At 43.1% G+C, this 23,461-nt stretch overlaps 1 protein-coding gene and 1 long non-coding RNA gene across 7 annotated transcripts in view; one reads left to right on the forward strand and one right to left on the reverse strand.

The window, feature by feature from the left end:
* The window catches only part of PCDH15 (protocadherin related 15), a 2,123,136-nt gene that overhangs the window by 1,779,997 nt on the left and 319,678 nt on the right, over positions 1-23,461 (forward strand). For all 6 annotated transcript variants that reach the window (XM_033941002.1, XM_033941006.1, XM_033941004.1 and 3 more), the window contains 2 exons: positions 2,647-2,952; positions 9,042-9,266. In XM_033941002.1, the coding sequence (XP_033796893.1) occupies positions 2,647-2,952; positions 9,042-9,266 (531 nt within the window). The remainder of the gene's footprint in view (positions 1-2,646; positions 2,953-9,041; positions 9,267-23,461) is intronic.
* LOC117358984 lies at positions 2,417-15,051 on the reverse strand. The gene is made up of 4 exons (XR_004539137.1): positions 14,776-15,051; positions 14,080-14,167; positions 3,772-3,881; positions 2,417-2,754 (listed from the first exon to the last, which is right to left on the reverse strand). It is a non-coding gene; the product is annotated as an uncharacterized LOC117358984 (long non-coding RNA).

Here is a 23,461-nt window from a genome sequence, read left to right on the forward strand (position 1 = left end):
TGATCAGTTTTTCAGCCACAGCAGGGAACCCATTCCTCCTGCGAAGTTGGCCAGCAGGAGGGATGTCCACTCTCTCCTGCCAGAACTCCCAAAGCATCTCCCCCCAAATGTACGCAGCAGGAAGAATGCCGAATTCCTCCTGCTGCCATCCCATGAGGCATTCCCCAGTAGGGGGGGATACCTACTCCCTCCTGCCTCTGGCTCCATCATCCCCCGACTCCACCCCTAACACTCCTGGACATCCCAACATTCCTCTGATACTCTCTAACTCCACCCAGACATCTCCCCAACACCCCCAAGATGCCCAAAACTCCCTGACTCTACCCCAACACCCCCAAGATCCACCTGACACTGTCAAACTCTACCAGGACTAAACTAAACTAAACTAAACTAAACCTTAGGTTTGTATACCGCATCATCTCTACATTCGCAAAGCTCGATACAGTTAACAGGAGTTAGGGTAGAAAGGAGCTCCAGAGGAGGGAAGGATGAAGAGGAAATTTAGAGGACTAGAATAATCAGAGAGGGAGGAAGAGTTACATTTTTGAGAATAACCAGGTTTTCAGATGTTTACGGAAGAGTTGGAGGGAGCTCAGATTCCGAAGAGGGGAGGTAAGGTTGTTCCAGAGCTCAGTGAATATAAAAGGGAGTGAGAAACCTAGTTTTCCTACAAGGGAGACGCCTTTTAGAGAGGGAAAGGAGAGTTTCAATTTTTGGGTGGATCTGGTGGAATTGGGGTTAGAGGAATTTCAAGAAAGAGGAATAAAGGGGGGGGGGGGAGGATGCCATGTAGGGTCTTGAAAGTAAGGCAGGCACATTTGAAGTGGACTCTGGAGATTATCGGAAGCCAGTGGAGCTTGGACAAAAGCGGTGAGATGTGGTCGAATTTGCTTTTTGCAAAGATAAGCTTAGCAGCGGCATTCTGAATCCACTGGAGTCTTTGAAGGTTTTTCTTTGTTAGGCTTAGGTAGATAGAGTTGCAATAGTCCAGTCTGGAAAGGATGGTGGATTGGACGAGGACGCAAAGTGTTTTTGATGGAAACAGGTTCTCACTTTCCTCAGCATGTGAAGGCTGAAGAAACATTTTTTTATTAGGGAGTTGAGGTGATCTTTGAAGGAAAGTGTAGAGTCAATGATGACTCCCAGAATTTTACTTGAGTATTCAAGATGCAGAGTTGGGCCAGAGGCCAACTCCCTGACACCCTAAAGATCCCCCTATGGGAGAGGCCATAGGTGCCTGGGCCAATCAGAGCCTTAGACCACACCCCAGTGCATCGCAAGATGCACTGGGAAGGGTAAGGCCCACCATTTTGGAAGAGGCAGGCCTGCCAGCAGGAGGGAGTGGGCATCCTTCTTGATGGCCTTCTCCTAAAGGTATGAGAGGGTTTGGGGGGTGTCAGTGGATGTTGGGGTCTGAGGAAGTACTGAGGGGTGTTGGGGATTGTTGGGGAATGTTGGGGATTGTTGGGGAATGTCAGGTGGGTATCATGGAGTGTCACGGGTATTGGTGAGTGTCGGGTGGTTGTCAGGGAGTGTTGGCTGGCCTGGGGGGGGTGTCAGGGATTGACGGGGCCAGCGGCAGGAGGGAGTAGGCATCTTTCCTGCCAATTGGATGTGGGAGTGAAGTTTCGGTTGTGCCATGGGTTCAGAGGATCAATGGGGTCATCATCAGTGGACATCCCTCTTGCCGGTTGGGGAAGGGGGTTCTCTGTCTGTGGCAGCTGGCTCAGCTGATCGCCGCAGGGTAATTCTCCCCTCTCCCATCAGCTGAGCATTAGGGATTTCCAAAAGTGGAGGCTTTGGGGAGCTCTGCCAACTCAGAGGATAAATTCCCCTGCCACGATCGGCTGCTGTGGCTTATATTTCTGCTGCCTATATTAGCATGAATTGTGGATGGGTAGCCGCTTTAGCCTGCCTAATGCCACTTCCGGTGTTGGCCACACCGACTTTGATGTTCCACAGCCTAAAGCAGCTACCTAGCCACGATTCCAGTGGCCATTTCAGATGCCTTTTATTTAGGTATCAATAGACAATCCAACACCGCTGTTTCTGATTGCATTTTTCAATTACTTAGACATCAGCAGGGCGCCTACTGACACCTAAGTTTTGATGGCTTCACCACATGGGAAAGCCCCATGCTAGTGATAATACTGGCCACTTTTTACCACAGCTTAGTTAAAGGGCCCCTATGTTTTTAAGGGTTAATGAGGAAAATTAGAGAAAATTTAAAGAGTGCATTCTCCTTCTACAGTAGTTCTTTAGTACACAAAAACATATGAAACAAATCCTCTTTCAAAATCAATGTCTCATATGGTAAGTTAGTAGTGTTCATTAATATAAGTAGTAATATAAAATGAACAACAAAATGCAATATTTCTTCCTTTAACTGCTTGCATTTGGATGTATAAACTGGAAAAATGTTTCTGCTTCTTCTTTCTTAACACTATAAATCCTCATCCTTTAAGAATTATTCATTTAAAATTGTTTTTATTACGCTGCAATTAAAGCTGCATATTTTAAAGTATATGTATTTTTACAAAACAGTTTAGACTCAAGCAGCATGGATGTAGCATTGTTATTCTGTGAAATTTTTTTGAATCATGACCTCATAAATAGCTCATCCTTTATTTTTTTCTTTTGTTTCAGGCTACGGACCCAGATGCTGGAATAAATGGCCAGGTATACTACAGCTTGGCAAATCTCAACAATGTTTTTCGTATCGCATCCAATGGCAGCATTTCCACAGCCATTAAGCTAGATAGAGAAAAGAGAGACTTTTATGAACTTATTGTTGAGGCAACAGATGGGGCTTTGGATCCCCGCCGTTCCACAATAACACTGGCAATCAATGTTCTCGATATTGATGATAACAGTCCAGTATTCACAAATGCCTCATATATTGTTGCTGTGCAAGAAAACCTAGCTCCTGGGATAGTCTTTCTACGAATCGAGGTAAGCTGTATTTTTATGTATGAGTCATGGGAATTGAAGTCAAAAGTGGTCATCTAATTTCATGCTAGCGAGATGATCCCCTTATATGATAGAAAAAATGCTAGAATAAGACATTTCAACCTGCAGATTCAACATTTCCACTGAAGTGGTCAAAGAAAGAGTAGTGACATAGTCCATTTGGGGGAGCATGAATTTACTTAAAAATAAAATAAAAAAAAAACCTGCAAAGTAACATGTTTACTGTTCAACCCAGAAAGCCTGAAGCCAGTAAGAAATGAGGAATGTGGCAGTATCAATTCTTTGCAAGCAGATTTATAAACAGCCTATTTCAGATTGCCTCAAAGTGAAAAAAAAAATCTGCAAAAGACATAATTTTACACTCATTTATGCAAAATATTTCACAAATCACTATCCCCCTCTTTTACAAAGCCACACTAGAATTCCTTTGAGCGTCTGAGCTGTTACCACTGGTGCTGGTGCTAAAAATGCTAGTGCGGCTTTGTAAAGGAGGGAGTATATAGATACACCTCCAGTACAATTTACTAAGAAACATGCCATTGAATCATGGTTCTAAATAACAGTGACAATCAGGAGGAAAAAAACCTCAGAAGCTACAAAGAAAATGTTACTTCTGTAGCTGTGAAGGATAAAGCTGTGCAAACTAGCTCTCCTTCATAGGCAAAAAAACCTCTCGTTTACATGCACTCTAGCCATAACATTGTAATATACAAAAAATGGGTCTTATCTGCACTGTGTCGATTCCTTGTAGTTTGTAGTTCAATAGAGCAGCCGGAATTCACTAAATGCTTTCATACTTACCGGGAACAGTTCCGTGCTTAGAAGCTCACATGCCCGCTGCTAATGTTTACATTTCACATATGCTGGCCAATGTTTCACAACCAAACAGTCGCTGCTTCGGGGCTCTAGGACTGTGAAAAAAATGATGTAAATATAAAGAGCAAAGAGGAACTTTAAATCTCTTACAGGAAAACAACTCACAAGTAATTGCAGGTACTGCTTAACTCATATGGCTGAAAGATCCAGGCAGAAAATGGTGTCTCCTGTGGGAGAGGCCTTATGGATCTAGCCTATCAGAGTCTTAGGCCACTCCCAGTACATCCCAGAATGCACTGGAAAGGAGGCCTAAGACTCTGGTTTGCCCAGGTGGCTAAAGCCCCTCCAATGGGAGGGACTTTAGGTGCCTGGGCCAATCAGGACCTTAGGCCCCTCCTTGCTGCATCCCAGGATGCACAAGGAAGGGGAAGGCCCACCATTCTGAATAGGTAGGCCTGCTAGCTGGAAGTAATAGGCATCCCTCTGGTCAGATTTCCAGAAAAAGGCCCGGGGTGGGGGGTCCGGGGGAATGTTCGGGGGGTGCTGGCAGGAGGGAGTGGGCATCTCTCCTGCTGGGGATGTTAGAGAGTTTCCGACAGGAAGGATTGTTATGGGGTTTCTGACAGGAGGAAGTGGGCATCCCTCTTACTGGTTTGGGGGGGGGTCTCTGTCCACAGCAGCTGGCTCAGCTGATTGTGGCAGGGGAATTCTTCCTTTCCCCCACCAGCTGAGCAGTAGGGACTCCCCAAAGCTGTGATTCTGTAACCGGCACCCTCAAATGATTGACAGGCAATCCGACTTGGGTGCCAGTTACAAAATTGTGGATTTGGAGAGTCCCTGCCGCTCAGTTGATGGGGGAAGAGGGAAAAGGGAAATTCCCCAGCCAAGAGCGGCAAAGAGAGGTGCCTGAAATGTAGGCTAGGGTTTTTCAGGCCTACATTTCAGCTGCCTACCTTGGTGTTAATTGTGGCTAGGTAGCCACTTTAGCCCACCTAACGTCACTTCCGGCATTGGCATAAGAACATAAGAACATAAGAACATAAGCAATGCCTCTGCTGGGTCAGACCAGAGGTCCATCGTGCCCAGCAGTCCGCACACGCGGTGGCCCAACAGGTCCAGGACCTGTGCAGTAATCCTCTATCTATACCCTTCTATCCCCTTTTCCAGCAGGAAAATGTCCAATCCTTTCTTAAACCCCTGTACTGTACTCTGCCCTATTACGCCCTCTGGAAGTGCATTCCAGGTGTCCACCACTTGTTGGGTAAAGAAGAACTTCCTAGCATTCGTTTTAAATCTGTCCCCTTTCAACTTTTCCAAGTGTCCTCTTGTTCTTTTATTTTTCGAAAGTTTGAAGAATCTGTCCTTCTCTACTCTCTCTATGCCCTTCATGATCTTATAAGTCTCTATCATATCCCCTCTAAGTCTCCTCTTCTCCAGGGAAAAGAGACCCAGTTTCTCCAATCTCTCAGCGTATGAGAGGTTTTCCATCCCTTTTATCAAGCGTGTCGCTCTCCTCTGAACCCTCTCGAGTAACGCCATATCCTTCCTAAGGTACGGAGACCAATATTGGACGCAGTATTCCAGATGCGGGCGCACCATCGCCCGATACAATGGCAGGATAACTTCTTTTGTCCTTGTTGTAATACCCTTCTTGATTATGCCTAGCATTCTATTTGCTTTCTTAGCGGCTGTTGTGCACTGTGCCGTCGGCTTCATTGTCATGTCCACCATTACCCCCAAGTCCCTTTCTTGGTTGCTCTCATTCAATAATATCCCTCCCATCGTATAATTGTACCTCGGGTTTCTGTTTCCAACATGCAATACTTTACATTTCTCAACGTTGAACTTCATCTGCCATCTCGCCGCCCATTCCCCCAATTTGTTCAAGTCCCTTTGCAATTTTTCACATTCCTCTTTAGTCCCAGCTCCACTAAATAGTTTTGTATCGTCCGCAAATTTTATTATCTCACACTTCGTGCCTGTTTCTAGATCATTTATGAATATATTAAATAACAGCGGCCCGAGCACTGAGCCCTGCGGAACACCACTCGTGACCCTCATCCAGTCCGAGTAGTGGCCTTTCACCCCTACCCTCTGTTTCCTACCCGCCAACCAGTTTCTGATCCATCTATGTACGTCTCCGTCCACTCCATGGTTCTTCAGTTTCCGGAGTAGACGTTCGTGAGGCACCTTTTCAAAGGCTTTTTGGAAATCAAGGTATATAATGTCTATGGGGTCTCCTCTGTCCATCCGTTTGTTAATACCTTCGAAGAAGTGCAATAAGTTCGTTAGGCACGATCTCCCCCTGCAGAAACCATGTTGGGTTGTTTTCAAAAGTTCGTTTCTTTCCAGATGTTCATCGATGTGTTCTTTAATCAGTGTTTCCGCCAGTTTCCCCGGAACCGAGGTCAAACTCACTGGTCTGTAGTTTCCCGGGTCACCTCTTGATCCCTTTTTAAAGATGGGCGTGACATTGGCTATCTTCCAATCCTCCGGGATCATGCCTGTTTTCAAGGATAGGTTGCAAATTTGCTGCAGTAGTTTCGCTATCTCCTCCTTTAATTCCTTCAGAACCCTGGGATGGATTCCGTCCGGACCCGGGGATTTGTCAGTTTTAAGTTTTTCTATCTGCCTATGTACATCATCAAGGCTCACTTCCATGGATGTTAATTTTTCTGCTTGATTTCCATTGAAAATTTGTTCAGGTTCCGGTATGTAGGTTGTGTCTTCGTTTGTAAATACAGACGAGAAGAACATGTTGAGTCTTTCTGCGACTTCTTTCTCCTCCTTCACCGCTCCCTTCTTGTCTCCTTCGTCCAGCGGTCCCACCTCCTCCCTAGCTGGCTGTTTCCCTTTAACATATCTGAAGAACGGTTTGAAATTTCGTGCCTCCCTGGCTAGCCTCTCTTCATACTCTCTTTTGGCTTTTCGAACCACACGGTGACATTCTTTTTGATACTTCCTGTGCTCCTTATGGTTCCCTTCAGTTTTGTCCTTTTTCCATTTCCTGAATGAATTTTTCTTATTGCCTATCGCTTCCTTCACTATTTTAGTCATCCATACTGGGTCTTTTGTTCGACCCTTTTTGCACCCCTTTCTGAATCTGGGGATGTGCAGATTTTGTGCCTCGCTCACCGTGTCTTTGAAAAAAGACCAGGCATGTTCTACTGTTTGCCATTTTTTGGAAGTGTTCCTAAGTTTCTTCCTTACCATTTCCCTCATTGCTTCATAGTTTCCTTTCCTGAAGTTGAAAGATGTCGCTATGGTTCTCTTTCCGTTCGGTATGCCTACTTCAACCTTGAACTTGATCATATTATGATCACTGTTTCCCAACGGTCCCACTACTTCCACTTCCTTTGCAGGTCCCCTTAGTCCATTTAGGATTAAATCCAGAGTGGCATTTCCTCTCGTCGGTTCTCTAACAAGCTGCTCCATGAAGCAATCTTGTATAGCCTCCAGGAATTCTGTCTCCCTAGCGCATCTTGAGCTTCCAAGACTCCAGTCTATCCCAGGATAGTTGAAGTCTCCCATAACAACTGTGTAACCGCTTTTGCATTCTCGCTTCATCTCGGCATCCATTTCTTTATCGCTATCTCCGGTTTGCCCGGGTGGACGATAGTATAGGCCCATCTTTATTTCATGCCCTTTCCTACCCGGTATTTTAACCCATGGCCATACCTATTTTGGCGTTCCACGGCCTAAAGCGGCTGCCTAGCGGCGATTCCAGAGCCATTTCAACCGCCTTTTATTTAGTTGTTGGTAGGTGCTTCAACACTGCCATTTCTAACTGCATTTTTCAATTACTTAGGCTTCGGCAAGGCACTTACCAACGCTTATGTTTAAGCACTGGTTATAGAATTTCCCCATGATTGAATGCACTGTAGTTGTTTCAATTTCAAAAACACAATACTAACTATGGCCCTCTTTTAAAAAGCTGCTATGGAAAATGCACCAATGCTTTTAGGAATTGAATGGGCTTCTGTGCATTTACTGTGGCAGCATCACTACCGTGGCTTTGTAAAAGGGACCCTATATGATTAATTTGAGGTTCAAAAGACAAAGTAGCGTGCAAGGAGAATTCCAAGCAATTTTACTACAGTTTCTACTTTAATAGATGAACCATCATAAAATAACACAATTTTGGGGCACTAACTTTACTATGACCAATCCACAATATTTTAGTTTTCTCCTTATTTAATTGAAGACCATATGCCTTACTGAATATTTCTAATGAGTTGAAAGTCTCCCATACTACAGATGTATATCTGGCCAAATTTTCTTCAACTGCTATAAACATTGTCATATTATTGACTTAAGAATATAATCTAATGTTCTTTAAAGAAAGTGCTTGTGCAAAAGAATTCACAGAGATATTAAATCATATGGGGATAATGGTGATCCTTGTGGTACTCTACAACAAGGGATCCAAATTGAAGGCAACACATTTTTCATTTTGACCTTATAATTTCTATGTAATATAAATTCCTTAAATCAATTTAGAACAGACCATAAATTACCCAGGTTGTTCAATTTATTCAACAAAATTTGATAATCGATTATATTAAAAGCAGCACACAAATCAAACTGGAACAGAATTGTCTATTTGCCTTTGTCCAACAAATCTTTAGCTTCTGAGACTAAGGTAAACAACGAGAGCTCGGTACTATGACAAGCTATAAGAGAGAGAGAGAGAGCATTGCAAATTTGGCTATGAATGGGGAAATACTTGTACAATTGACAAATGTTATGTTCAGTTAAAACATTATTAAATTTACATTTTTTCCCAAACAAATGCCCTTCTCTGTGTGAGTCCCTGCTCTGATAGGCTGTAGATATATATTTTTGTGGCTCCTCTGTAGCTTGGTTTCTTGAACAAAGCTTGAAAAGGAACCAGCATCAGAACAAGCTCTTTCAGTGTTTGTGTTAGTCTGCAAAAAAATACACACTTTAGCCAGCAAGCCAGTCTCTCCCATTGTTGTTCACCTCACAATGCTACCAGAAACAGATTTAAAATACAGCACCTGGAGCAAAGGCCCTGGCCATCCCATCCTAGTTCCATCCCAAAATAGAGCTCATGTGATGTGTACTTGAAACCAGATTTGAAATGGACCAGGTTACTAACCTTCAGGAATTCCTTGGGTCACTGTGTCAATCATTAAGAAAGATACAAGTAATAATTCCAAAAGAAAAAAAATCAGCAAACTTTATTGTATGATCTTACTTTTGATTCAGCAGATGTATTTCCCCTCTTCCAGGCTAAAGATGCAGATCTGGGTGCGAATATTAGCTATCAGATACGAAGCAAGGAAGTTACTCAGCTTTTTGGACTGAACCAGTCAACAGGAGAGTTATATCTTTTAAAATCTCTAGATTTTGAGTCATTTGCTGGTAGAGAAGCTACATACACGTTTCTAGTGGAAGCCTTTGACATTGGTGGTACAATGCCTCCAGGTCTTGCGACTGTTACAGTTCAAGTGAAGGTAAGGGGGAAAAAAATCTTTATGCCCATTGTATGCAGAATTTAAAATTTCAATTTCATGTTCTTGTTCAAATGTTTAGGACTGTAACTGCCACACAGAGAAGAGGTACATGTGGTGCTGGTGCTTGAATAATAGGCATCCTAGGCAAACCTTTAGCTTTTTCACCCAAAATTAACTGTCAGGTGCTCAGGCCCTTTCCCTACTAAATTTTAATACATTTAACAATCATAAGTCTTGTCTTTATTCTATTAAGTTTATTGTGCTGTAATGTTAATATTTTCTGTAAATGCATCATCTCTTGTGCACAATTAAAGTTTTAAAAATGAATAAAGAATTTAAAGAAACAAAAAAAACCCCAATCATGATTACTTCATCACCCTTTCTAGAACAGTCCTACTCAAAAAGGGCATTATACTTTGATTTGCCCACCTTCTTTTCAGCAAAAACTATTTGCATTCTTATGGCTGTCAGGACCTGTTTTTTGCCTTAAATGTAGTTGCTCTTTATCTGCTGTCCCAGAAGCTGCCAACATAGACAACCATCTAGTTTATACAGTGGTTAATCTGGCCTTGTTAACGTATGTTAACAAAGACTAGTGTGACTTTATGATGAATTTGGGTGCATCTCTTTTCTATGTAGAAAACGTATTCCTGTTACAAATATATAAACAAATTGGTTGGGGAGATTTTCAGCTTGTGAGATAATCTTTAGCCTGTGGTGCAATTGTCACAGTGACAGAGTACTACGATTAGAACTTTACTCGGATATTCAGTACCAGGCATTTACATTAAATATCCAGGGCTTGCATGGCTGGCATAAGTTATTCAAGTGCTAACCAATGTTCAGAATGTTGCCAAGACAACAAAGCAAATACACTTAACACTTTTTTGAGGGGGTTTTGCTGGTGGTGGTGGTGGGGGGGGTAATCGGATAGTGCTGTCACAGTCTACTCTGCCCAGATTTTCAACACTATACAGTTATGTGCTGCTGAATGTTTGGAGCCTACCTGGTCAATAGGAGGTAACCAGTTAAAAGCCCTCCTAAATGATTATCTGCCCCTGAATATACTGTAAGCCTGGGTGTAAGTAAGGGGTCCTTTACTAAACTGTGGTAAGTACTAATGGGTTAGTGCACCTACATTGTCCAGCAGCAGCCCTTCTCCCTTCGTTTTACCTCCCTCCTTTTCAGCAGCATCCCCCCTGGGAAAGATTGGCAGCACCGGAGATCAAGAACGCCGGGCCCCCCACATCGATGGCAACACTTCCAGAATGTGACATCAGGGGGGTGGACCGGCAAATGCAGGGAGTTGCTGTAAGGTCCCACGATGATTGTGTCTGCCAGTTCTGATCAGGGAAGAAGTGACTTCAGAGGGGGTGGACCGGCAGACACAGTCATCGCAGGACCTTACAGCAGCTTCGTGCGTCTGCCGGTCCACCCCCCTCAGACGTCACTTCATCGCAGAACCTTGCTTCACAGCAGTGGTTAGTTTGGAGGGATAGAAAAAGGAGCATAGAAGGGTGGTGAAGGGAGAGAAAGAGGCCATGGTGGTGGAGCAGGGTGGTATGGAAGGGTGGTGGGATAGGAGAGAAAGGGGGCAGATGCTGATGGACGTGGGGAGGAAAGAAAAGGTGAGAGAGACATAAGGGGAAAGGATACTGGATGGAATTGGGTTGGAGGGAAGAAAGGGGGCAGATGCTGATGGAAGTGGGGGGAAGGGAAGGAGAGGGTGAAATGCCAGACCATAGGGGAGGAGGGAAGGGAAGGAGATGATAGAGATGCCACACCATGGGGGAAGCAGAGAGTAGTAGATGGATGCCACACCAATGGGCAGGGGAGGGAGAGATGTAAGGAAAAGGCAGACAGTTTCTGGAAGAGGCATAAAAAGAGAGCAGATGCCATATGGAAGAGGCAGAGAGAGGCCAGACAGTGGATGGAAGGAAGAGAATGGTGAGAAGATGAGGAAAGCAGAAACCAGACAACAAAGGTAGAAAAAAAATTCAATTTGTTTTATTTATTTCTTTTGCTTTAGGATAAAGTATTGTTGTAGCTGTGTTCATAATCATTTATTAATAGAAATTGGAAATAAGGTGATCCTGTTTATTGTACTAATTTTAATACATTTTTTTTTTTTTTTTACTAATTCAGAGACCATAATGCCTTTCCTCAGGTCAGGACAGGGATACTGTAACAGCAGTATAGTTTACTGACCTGAAGAAAGAGGTTTTAACCTGTGAAAAGCTAAGTGATAAATGTCCAACAAAATGACAGACACTAAATTTTCTTCCTGCCATGCCCAAGCCTTCTACCCATATGCAAAATATAAATTGGTGGGCTTCCCAAAGCCCTGCCAGCTGAAGATATCTTCCTCTAGGAAGGAAAGGGAGATTTGTTCAGAGATGTTTGGAGGTTGTATAGAAGAAAAACTGTACACTGGCACTGGTAATATGTGTATGGTAATAATGTGTTTGTTTTGAATTTTAAAATAAAAGAAATAAATAAGTAAATAAGAAAATGGGGTGGGGCAGGGGCGGGGCATGGTGGGATAGAGACAGGGTGGGTGGGTCAGGGGTCCCAGTTGGATGCCTAGGGGCTCTCGATGAATTAATCCTGCCCTGGATTTAAGAATGCATTCTGGATCTTAATAACACACCTCCTCTTTAGCTGACCTGAACTCAACCTCCTGCTATACTGACAAGCAGCACACATTTAAATGAAAAAAAAAAAAGAGAGGACAGTGCAGTTTGTAATTCATAACTGTGGCCTATCCTATAAAAGAATAAGACCCAGAGAAATGCCTTGGATAATTCCCAACTGAACAAGTACCTGAGTTCAGATGGCTAGTGTTATCCCTAGATCAGAATCTGGCCAGGATTAAAGGTGCAAAGTATTTCACGAGCCTTGATTTTGCCTCAGGGTTTTGGACTGTGCCACTGCTTCCTTAGGATCAGCATAAATAAGTCTTCACTTTTGGCAACATCAGCATACTTGGAAAAGGACACCTTTTGGATATCTAGAACTGCTAGCATAGTTGACCTGCATAATATCATACAACTACACTGATCTGATATTGATTAATCTCTGTATAAGATCTTTCCTAATGCTCGAGGTACTTTGGTATATGTGTATGATATTTTAAACAAAGGTTTCACAGAGCACCTCTTCCAACAGCTGAAGGATGGTAGTGCAAAACTGACATCGGTAAAAGGACAAAAGTTCCATATTTGAGATATGAGGTTTCTGCTGATGAACTTTAAACTCATAGAAAGTGGATTTTAGCACTGCAACAGCTGAGAAGGCCCACTAATCTCATGGAATTGTATTTATTCTTGAAGATATGCAATTACTCCCATCAATTCATGGATCCAGGGCAGGATTAATTCGTCGAGGGCCCCTAGGCACACAAGTACACTGGGCCTGCCCCATCCCACCATGTGCCCATGCAGAAACAGGAAGCTGCATCAGAGGGAAGCTTTGGGCAAGCAGCACTGCTTGCAAAATTACAGTTCATGTTGCCTTTCTTACCCACGTTGCTTGCTTGTCTTACTTTCCTTTGATGGGGGGGGGGGGGGGGGTGCGCATTGCCGATCGATGCTGGAGAGTCCCATTGCCGTTTGGAAAAAACAATGTTGATGCCCTCCTTCATCGGGTCCCCCTGACCATTTCAGGCCCTAGGCACGTGCCTACTGGGCCTCTTGATTAAACCTGCCCTGCATGGATCAGTAAGTAGAAATTACCTGGCCCTTAGTTAAACTTCTAAAGAAGGATGCACCTTGGGAATAGGGTCTTATACAAGATTCAGCCATGCAGAAGTTGAAAGGTACATTGGGTGACTGTCCATCCTTGCACGTCTAGAAAGGGGTAGAGACTTTTTCTTAGAGCTAGAATTCATTTAGGACTGCATGAGTATGGTATTATATCAGGAATATGATGTAAACTGCTGGGTCATGGCTTATGCCAGCAAAGCCTTGTTAGAAATAGGGAAGAAATGTACCAATTGCAAAAAATAAAAATAAAAAAGCCCTATTTTTAACTCTTTGGGCCTTGCAACAATTTCACAGTTATATCTAGGGAGAGAAGTTTATTATGGAAACTAGCCATCAACCAATGAGCATTTCTCGTAGTGAGTGCCTTAAATCCAGCTGGATCACAAATACCCATATCATCTCCTGATTTATTGGCACTGCAGGGCTAGCATATGAAAGTGAGATATGCCCCAGAAGTACAAGAATACAGCAACACAAGCTTAGCTGAATTGCATAATTTCACCATAGGTGATTCCAAGATGGATGAATGGTGTCCACCCCTAATCTCTTCAGTGGATTGCTGCACAAAATGAGGATCTTTTTGAAAACTAGATGTCTCAGGTAGCTGCTATAAATCCCTATATCAAACATTTTGGGTGCACATGTGCATTTCCCTTCTGAAATATGGAATACACATTTGTTTTTTGCCTGCCTTAATTCTACCCGAAATCTTCTCAGACAACGCCCCCTGGCCATAAGCACATTATGTGTATTAAAAACAATTTTATTAGCATAAATATTAGAAACAAACTAAACATGTTCAAAAATTGGGTAAAAAACAGACCCAACAAATTGAAAATGAACCTTAAATATTTGTCCTTTGTATATTCCTACTAAGTCAGAGCTTCCCACTCATTTTGTGGCTGTGACCCCATGGTTGTGAGCCAATAAAATAGTGTGATACCCCCCCACCCCCGGAGGGCTCACTCGGGAAGTTTATCCAAAGGCAGTTTTTGTAACCCCCCTTTGGGGTCCCAACCCACAGTTGGGAAACTCTGTACAAACATTACCTTTCCTCTAATCTACTACAGTAGACTCCAACGTGCAGCTCCCACAGTCCTTTTTTATGGCCCTCATATCCAGTGACCTCCGCTGTTACTGTGAATAGAGAAAAGGCCTCATGAAGCTCCACTGGGTCTCACAGACATGCATGTGCATACATGTATACAAATACTGGTCAGCTCGTCTTTCCCTGTGCATGCGCGTTGTGACCAGGCATAGCCAAGCTGGCCTCGGCAAGTGGCCTTACCCGGTGCACACAAAACCTCAGCTGAGCAGTTAAGTGAGGTTCTATTGGCAGCTTGGTATTGGAATAATTTTTTAAAACCAGGTCCAATGATAGAGGTGCAGTTTCCTGGTATAATTTATTAATCAAAATCAAAAAACAAACTTTCAAACAGGCTTCGTCAGGTTTGTATTACCTGGTATATCATTGCAACATTCAAAACACATACAATTGTCAGTTCCAAGCCCATTATCTCAAAAGAGAAAAAAACTTGTCCCAACTGTAAAGTTTTTTTCAAACAAAAATTTCAGCCTTCTCTTAATCTAGTACACAGTACAAATTTTATCCCAGCTCTCTTTAACAGGAAAAGATTAGCTTATTTCCATTGCTTCTATAAAGGACAACTCTGTTTCCTCTATCTCCATATTTTAAGCAAGGTCCTCATCAGCCATCTCAGTGTCTTGCCCAAACACAGACTCACCGTTCTCTGTGGCTTCTATCTTACCAACCTCTGCCTGAGCTGGTAACCAGGAGGTAGACTGTGGCTTCCTGATTCTCTGGGCTTGCAACCTGTGGTTTGCAACCTGCTGACTGGCTCTGGCTTGCTGGGTCGGGAGCAGGTGTGTACTCTAAAGCTGGCCATCGAACTGCTTTTGGAGCTGGCTCCCCTCCTTTGAGGGAACTACTCCCTTTTTTTTACTGTAGGAAGCTGATTAGTCCTCCCTGCAGGTATGTTAGGGTAGCCTGCTCTCAGAGAGCTTCTCACCATGCTTAAACCAATTTGAGCCTGATTGGCAGTGGCTTGTATTCCAGTTCTGCTCTTTCCTTTCCCTGGCTCTATGCCTGCTGGGAGATGTAGTTTTTCCACTTGTTTTCTATAACTGGCTTAGGTAAAGCTAAACCAGATCTGCCTGCTTTAGGCAGGGCTTTAGGAGGTTTTATTGCTGGAAGGCTTGGCTTGTAAATATTCCTAGGAGCTGCTTTGGGACTGTCCTTAGCAGACTTAGGAATACTTTCAAGGGTTTTAACCCTATTTCCCTTTTCTGGCAAGGCTTTCTCCCTAAAAACAAGGGCAGCCCTGTGACAGCATGAATGCTTATCAATGTGACCACACAGTCATATATGACCCAGTGGAACTTCAGAGGGACTCTTCTCTCCATCTAAGCCCCAAAAATCTAAGGAAAGTAGAATTATGGGTTTACTGGTCACTGGAGACCAATGACATAGTGAGGGTATGAGGCGCCCGGGGCGGTGGCACTCCCATGCCTCCCGCTCTTTCTGTGCCCACCATGCCACACTTGCACCCTCCTTTCCCACTCCTGTACCTCTTCCAGCAGCTTCTCCAGTCTTCTGCTCGCGCTAGCATTGGTTATCACTCTGACATCACTTCTTGGCCCCACAACCTGGAAGTGATTTCAGAGAGAGCCAGGCCAGTGTGAGCAGCAGGCTAGAGTGAGTGCTTGTGTTGGTGAAGATTTAAAGAGATATAGGGGTGGGAAGGGAGGGTGCGAGCATGGCATGGGGGATGGAGAGATTCCTGTGACCCCAACAAGATGGCACTTGGGGTGGTATGCCTCCCTCCCGCGCGCTCCCTTTCTTCACCACAGCTGGAAACCATATATCTCCCATTTTAATATCGGCTTGATAAGTTTGAAAAGTTGAGAAAAAGTTGAGCTGACAGGCAGCAATGGAATTTAATGGCTGTGTTATGTGTGCCTTCATCATTTGCACCTACCTGCATGATGTTGCACTGTTGGTTGTCATTATGCTTGTAGAATCAAAACTAGTATTTAAAATTATATTTGCACGCCTAAAATCTTTTGGTGGCCCCTGGAACTTTCTTGTGTCCACTTTGCGGCCCTCGACCAGGAAGATGTTGGAGACAACTTGTCTAATGGAATATTTTTAACTGAGCGCATTATGTTCTTTTTGTCAACATAAAGAGAATACTGATTACTTATTCCTACAAAAATTATTCTGCATCGAACTATTTTGAAGCTTCTAAGAGGCAGCTGAAAAATAAGTACATTCTTATACACTCTAATTCATTTGTTCTTATGAATGAAAACAATTGAAGGAAGGAATACGGTGCTTGTGATTACCATGGTACAACCACATGCCAATGAGCTATAAAGTTCTGCAACAGTGTGGATTTATAATACCCTAATGATCCATCTGCTATAAAAGTGTAACTTTTATGTAAATGAATGGTTATTTAATGATATTGCTTTTCATAACAATGCTCCTGCTGTATCTATATATTCTCAGGTTTAAGGTGAAAATGAACTGCAGTGAAAAAGTGTTTCACTGCAATCTGAAGCAGCAGAAAGTGAGACATTCTAAAACTGCTTGAAGAAAATGTAAAATTGTATTAAAATTAGAATTTTTTTGCATAACATTACCAAAGTAAATGATGGCTAAAAGAATTGAGACATTTGTCTGACAACATAAAAGAAAACTTTGTATATAAATATATAATTTATATGTGTTTGACTAGTTATAGGTGGTACTCTGTGGATGCAACTTGTAAAAACAACAACAACAAAAAACCTCATAACTGTTTTACTGGAAAAAGAATAATTCATTTTCAAACAAGCTTTTTCAAAATATATCAGAATTCACACAAATTGAAACACCTCAGACAATTTATGACAATTCCTTGCAATAGTAGTAGTTTGACTGATGAAAAGTTGTAAATGTTCCTTACATTTATATAAACAAACTAGCTGATGCCCCGGTGTTGCACGGGTATTTAATTATAGCAATAACACTGTAAATGGATTCAAATAAAGATACTTTATAGTGGTGAATGAAATTATTTTTTTACAGCTTAATAAAAAGTACAATATTCAAATTATAATGTGAAATATTTGACAAAATGAATACAATACAACTAACGCAAAACGTGATTATAAACAACATTTTTAGTTTCACCTCCAGGAGCAAGAACATATAAATTCTTGGGTGAACCCACCCTTGAGCAAGCAACATAGAGTTGTGGGCCGCGAGATCCCCAGAACATATCACCCCAAGTAGTGAGGGATCTGCATACCAAGTTTCGTTCAAATCGGTCAAGCCGTTTTTGAATTACAGTGAGAATGGCAGCTTTTTAAATTTTTTCCATTGACATGAATGGGTGAAATCTGATTTTCTGTTTGTAGCTCCGCCCACGTGTGCAGGTGGGCCGCGAGACCCCCAGAACATATCACCCCAGGTAGTGAGGGATCTGCATACCAAGTTTCGTTCAAATCGGTCAAGCCGTTTTTGAATTACAGTGAGAATGGCAGCTTTTTAAATTTTTTCCATTGACATGAATGGGTGAAATCTGATTTTCTGTTTGTAGCTCCGCCCACGTGTGAAGGTGGGCCGCGAGACCCCCAGAACATATCATCCCAGGTAGTGAGGGATCTGCATACCAAGTTTCGTTCAAATCGGTCAAGCCATTTTTGCGTGATCGCGGCACATACATACATACATACACACATACATACCTCCGATTTTATATATATAGAAGATACCTGCGTTGTCAAAAAATAAATATGATCTGAAAATACTAAGCATATCATACAATAAATTTGACCCCAAAGAGACAATTGATAAAAAAAGGTGCATACGTATGAACACTCTTATGTTATCACTAAACTTACTTAACAAAGTAACATAGTAGATAACAGCAGATAAAGACCCGAATGGTCCATCTAGTCTGCCCAACCTGATTCAATCTAAAAATTTGTTGTTGTTTGTTTGTTTTTTTTCTCCTTAGCTATTTCTGGGCAAGAATCTAAAGCTCTGCCTGGTACTGTTCTTATGTTCCAACTACTGAAGTCTCCGTCAAAGCTCACTCAAGTCCCTCTATACCCTCCCAGCCATTGAAGCCCTCCCCAGCCCATCCTCCTCCAAACGGCCATATACAGACACAGACTGTGCATGTCTTCCCAGTAAACTTTTTTATGTATAAATATATGAAATATAAAGTTCAAAATACAAAATTGCTGAAAAAGGAAGCAAAATACTTAGCTGTGGCGCCAGAGAACGTAACTGGAAAGGATCCACCGGTACAAACTTCTTCTTTTTTCAACGGCAAACATAAGCCTCTCACAGTACACAGCCAAGTCCATGACAGAGCCAAAACCTCCAACAGAGCCAAAACCTCCAACAGATTTTACAGAAAAATGTATCATAAAAATGAATTTAAAAAATTTAAATATATAAAAAAGAATTAAAAATACTGTGCACAGTAGTGGGGTTTTCCCCTTTTAGATCTTATTACATCGTGCTGCGGGTATGAGTTTTTTGCCCAAGATATGAAAAAGAATGCCAGCTGTGAATCATCAATGATTGCTGCATGCTAAAAACGTTTTTGAGGCTTTTTCTCTACCTGTTTTTGAATTTCAATGTTGGATCTTAGAGAGGTAGCCACTGCTGGTGAGTGACATTTTTTGTAATTTTTTGATTTAAACATCTCTATCATATCTTTCCTCTTCCACCTTTCCTCCAAAGTATACATATTTAAGTCTGTCCCCATACGCATTATGATGATGACCACTGACCATTTTATTAGCCTTCCTCTGGACTAACCGGATGGAATAAATGTTGTCATCTTTGGCACTGTGTGAATATCAAACCCAAAGTAAATAAGGAGCCCATTTACTAAGATGCGCCAAGAAATGTAATTAGCATGCACTTACGTGGGTGGTGGACCTTTCCAACATAAGACCATTTCTAGTTCAGCTGTAAAATTGGACTTTTTCTTTTTTTTGGCTGTTATCATTACTGCATGGCCATCAAAAAAATAAAGTTAACACAGGAGCACTTACTGCATCCTCTTTTTTGGAGGTCATAACGGCTCCTGTGTGAAGTCTGTATTATTTGGTTAGCGTGTGCTAATGTTAGTGCATTAGTTCAATAGAATGTCCATGGCCATTTTCAATCTTTGACATGCTCCCTCTAATTTTTTTTTTTTAATTAGTACTGGTCAGTTAATGTGCGCAGATGACTACACTACCATGGAATACTTTAACACATCATGCATTTGACCATTTTTGCTATGTTAGGTGTACTTAACATAGCTTAGTAAAGGGCCCCTAATACAGATCAGTCAAGGAATGGGAGAAGAAAACTACAAAGGAAAAGGAAAAAGGAATCAGGATGAGGGAATAAAATTCTGCTGCACAACTTTATTCTGCCAGAGTCACTATGCTCACATCACCACCAGTGTTCCCGCTAAGCTGCGTTGGCCTGCGCTCGCGCACAAAATATTACATCGCAGCGCAAAGTTTCTCTTCACAGCGCACACACGCGTCGGTAAGGTAAGGGGACGCATTGGGGGGATTGCACTTCCCCACAATTGCCATGCTTCGGTTCCTCTTCTTCCTTCCTTCCTCCCCCCCCCCCGCGGGACCCTGCGGCACCATCAACTCTTACTCCCTCTAATGTCGGCCCTGCAGCTCCAGACTTCCTCGCACCTTCTCCCCTCCCCCTTTGGATCGCTATTATTTTAAATGTTATAGCCGCGGAGCTGTATCCATCAGTGGAGATGTCTAACCTCGGCCTGCCCCGGAACTCTTACTGCAACAGTGACTTCCTGTTCCTGCCTAGACGGGCGGCTGCTGCAGTAAGAGTTCCGGGGCAGGCCGAGGTTAGACATCTCCACTGATGGATACAGCTCCGCGGCTATAACATTTAAAATAATAGCGATCCAAAGGGGGAGGGGAGAAGGTGCGAGGAAGTCTGGAGCTGCAGGGCCGACATTAGAGGGAGTAAGAGTTGATGGTGCCGCAGGGTCCCGCGGGGGGGGGGGGGGAGGAAGGAAGGAAGAAGAGGAACCGAAGCATGGCAATTGTGGGGAAGTGCAGAGCTGCAGGGAAGAGTGTTGCGGTACCCAGCTGGAGGGAGAAGGAAGATGAGGGAGGGAATTAAAGGAGATGCCAGGGCTTGGAGCGTAGGAGGAAGGTATGCCAGTCTAAGGGAAAAGGAAGGGGGAGATGTGAGAGCATGGAGGGGGAGCGAAAGATGGAAGAAAAGGAAAGGAGAGAGATGCCAGAGAATCAGGGAAGGGGAGATACCAGACTATGAGGAGAGGTGTGGGAGAGGGAAGGCGAGGAGAGAGATGCCAGACCAATGGGGTGAAAGGAGAGATGGAAGGGGGAGGCATACAGTTTCTGGAAGGGGCATAGAAGGAGAGAAGATGCCATATAGGGGAAGAGAGACGGCAGACAGTGGATGGAAGGAAGAGAGTTACAAGAAGATGAGGAAAGGAGAAACCACAGAAGACAAAGGTAGAAAAAAATTTCTATTTATTTATTGCTTTAGGAGACATGTGTCACTGTTTCTGTGAAGCATTGTATGCAGAGTCCAGCTTCTTGCTGGTTCAATTTAACCTTTGTCTATGTATTTTTATTTTATCCCCCCTTTTACAAAACTGTGAAGCGTTTTTAGCACCAGCCTTGGTGGTAGCAGCTCTGATGCTCAGAATTTTATGAGCATCAGAGCTGTTACCTCCGTAGCTAAAATCCACACTACAGTTTTGTAAAAGAGGGAGGGGTTAGTTTGTGATTACATATTCCTTACTAGGCGAAGGTGTTTTCTGTGTTCTGTGTGTTCGAAAGACATGGTTTTCTGTTAGGATTGACGGTGTAGGATTGATCTGTGCTGGTCTGGCTTGTTTAGTTTTACAATGGGTGTATTGATGTACTGCTCACTGCAATATGTAAGATGCTGCCTTTTCCTAGGTACTCATGTGTGACGTGTGGTTTGTTACTAAAAATCATGTTTTTCTTACAGATGGGGGGGGTGCCAAAAAATGATGGGCCCCGGATGTTACATATGCTAGGTACGCCACTGTATGTAAAGATACCAGAAAGCTGGCGTAGCAAAAACTTCTAAGTTTTGAGTATTTAACCCTCCCACAATCTCACGGGCACTCGTTTCAAGTTTATTGAGATTTTGATTTAAACGCAATATCAAATATTTTCAATGCGTATAACAAAAATAAATTTGGGGAAATAAATAAAACCATTTGAACCAGTGTTCCCGCTAAGCTGCGCTGGCGTGCGCTGGCGCACAAAATATTACATCGCAGCGCACACGTTTCTCGTCACAGCGCACGATCGGAAGAGGCGTACGGCAGATGGCAGGGCGGCGAGAGGAGAATCGGGCGAGTTGGCTCATAACTTGCTGGCGCCCGATATTTTTGGCTCACGGTGAAAAAAGTTTGCTCACAACACCCGCCCGCTTAGAGGGAACACTGATCACCACTCTCTTCAAGTCACTTCACTGGCTTCCTACCCATTTCTGCATACAGTTCAAACTCATTGACTTACAAGTACATTCACTTGCAGCTCTTCAATATCTCTCCTCTCTTTTCTATCCCTAAACTCCACCTCGGAACCTCCACTCATCAGGTAAGCCTCTCCTGTCTGTACTCTTCTTCTCTACTGCAAACTCCAGGCTATGTTCTTTCTCTCTTTCTGCACCTTATGTCAATCTCCATCTCTGGTAGTATTCAAATCTAGTCTAAAAGTCCACTTTTTCAAGATAGCTTTTAGCTCCTAACTCCCTCTCTTGTAAAGCACCTGTACCTGTTTTACCATTCCCTCTCTGAGAAACTCCCTAACCCCCTACTTTTCCTGTTTATAGAAACATAGAAACATAGAAAATGGTGGCAGAAAAGGGCCATAGCCCATCGAGTCTGCCCCTGCCAAGTATCCGCCCCTCTGAATTTACTCCCTCAAAGATCTCACGAGAGCATCCCATTTTCTCTTAAAATCTGTCACGTTGCTGGCCTCAATCACCTGCAGTGGGAGTCTGTTCCACTGATCCACTACTCTTTCGGTGAAGAAGTACTTTCTGAAGTCGCTATGAAACTTCCCTCCCCTGATTTTCAGTGGATGCCCTCTGGTGGTCGAGGGTCCCACGAGACAGAAGATATCATCTTCCGACTCGATGCGACCCGTGATGTACTTAAACGTTTCAATCATGTCTCCCTTCTCTCTTCGTTCCTCAAGTGAGTACAGCCACAATTTTTTTAGTCTTTCTTCATACGTTAGATCCTTGAGCCCCAAGACCATCCTGGTGGCCATTCGCTGAACCGACTCGACCCTCAGCACGTCCTTACGGTAGTGAGGTCTCCAGAATTGAACACAGTACTCCAAGTGAGGTCTCACCATGGATCTGTATAACGGCATGATGACTTCAGGACTCCTGCTGACAAAACCTCTACGGATACAACCCATCATTTGTCTTGCCTTGGAGGAAGCTTTCTCCACCTGATTGGCAGCCTTCATGTCATCACTAATGATCACCTCTAGATCCCGTTCTGCCGTGGTCTTAACCAGGGTCTCACCATTTAATGTATAAGTTTTGCGTGGGTTTCTCTTGCCCAGATGCATTACCTTGCATTTTTTAGCATTGAAGCCCAGCTGCCAAGTCGTTGACCATCGTTCTAGAAGCAGTAGGTCCTGTGTCATATGATCAGGTAATAAGCTTTTGCTTAAAAAAGCTAATAAGATTGGATTGGCAGGATCTACCCTGGGTGAACCCGTGTTGGTGGGGATCGTGTAGGTTTTCCTCATCTAGGATTGTGTCAAGATTCTGTTTGATCAGTGTTTCCATGAGCTTACTCACTATAGACGTGAGACTCACTGGTCTGTAATTAGCTGTCTCTGTCCTGCAGCCCTTTTTGTGGGGTGGGATTACGTTGGCGGTTTTCCAGTCCAAGGGGACTTTATCTGCTTGATTAAATTGTAAGTTGTACAAAGCAGGGACATTTTCTCAAATGTTTAATGTACAATAATGCTTATGTCTAGCAGCACTATAGAAATGATAAGTAGTTGTAGTAATAAAAAAGATAAGGGAAAATGGAGTGGGTAGCAAACTACTAGAGGAAAGTGAGGTGAGAAAGGGAGGCTAGGGAAAAGGTTAAAGATGAGGAAAAGGGAAAAAGTAAAGGGAAGACCAGGAGGGTAAGAAAGGAAGGGGGGGGAAGAGCAGAAAGAAGAAAGGCTGAGGGCAAAATTGGAAAGAAGAAAGAAAAAGGGTCAGTGGGTGAATGGGAATGTTGGAAGAATATCTCTTTTGAAAATGCAGCCGCCTTCTAAAACAAAAGTCAGATGGTTAGGGCTGGCTGATTCTTGATAGCTGTTAACACTGGAAAAATACGCTGGGGA

This window comes from Geotrypetes seraphini, chromosome 4 (genome assembly GCF_902459505.1).
Source record: "Geotrypetes seraphini chromosome 4, aGeoSer1.1, whole genome shotgun sequence".
Classification (NCBI taxonomy): domain Eukaryota; kingdom Metazoa; phylum Chordata; class Amphibia; order Gymnophiona; family Dermophiidae; genus Geotrypetes; species Geotrypetes seraphini.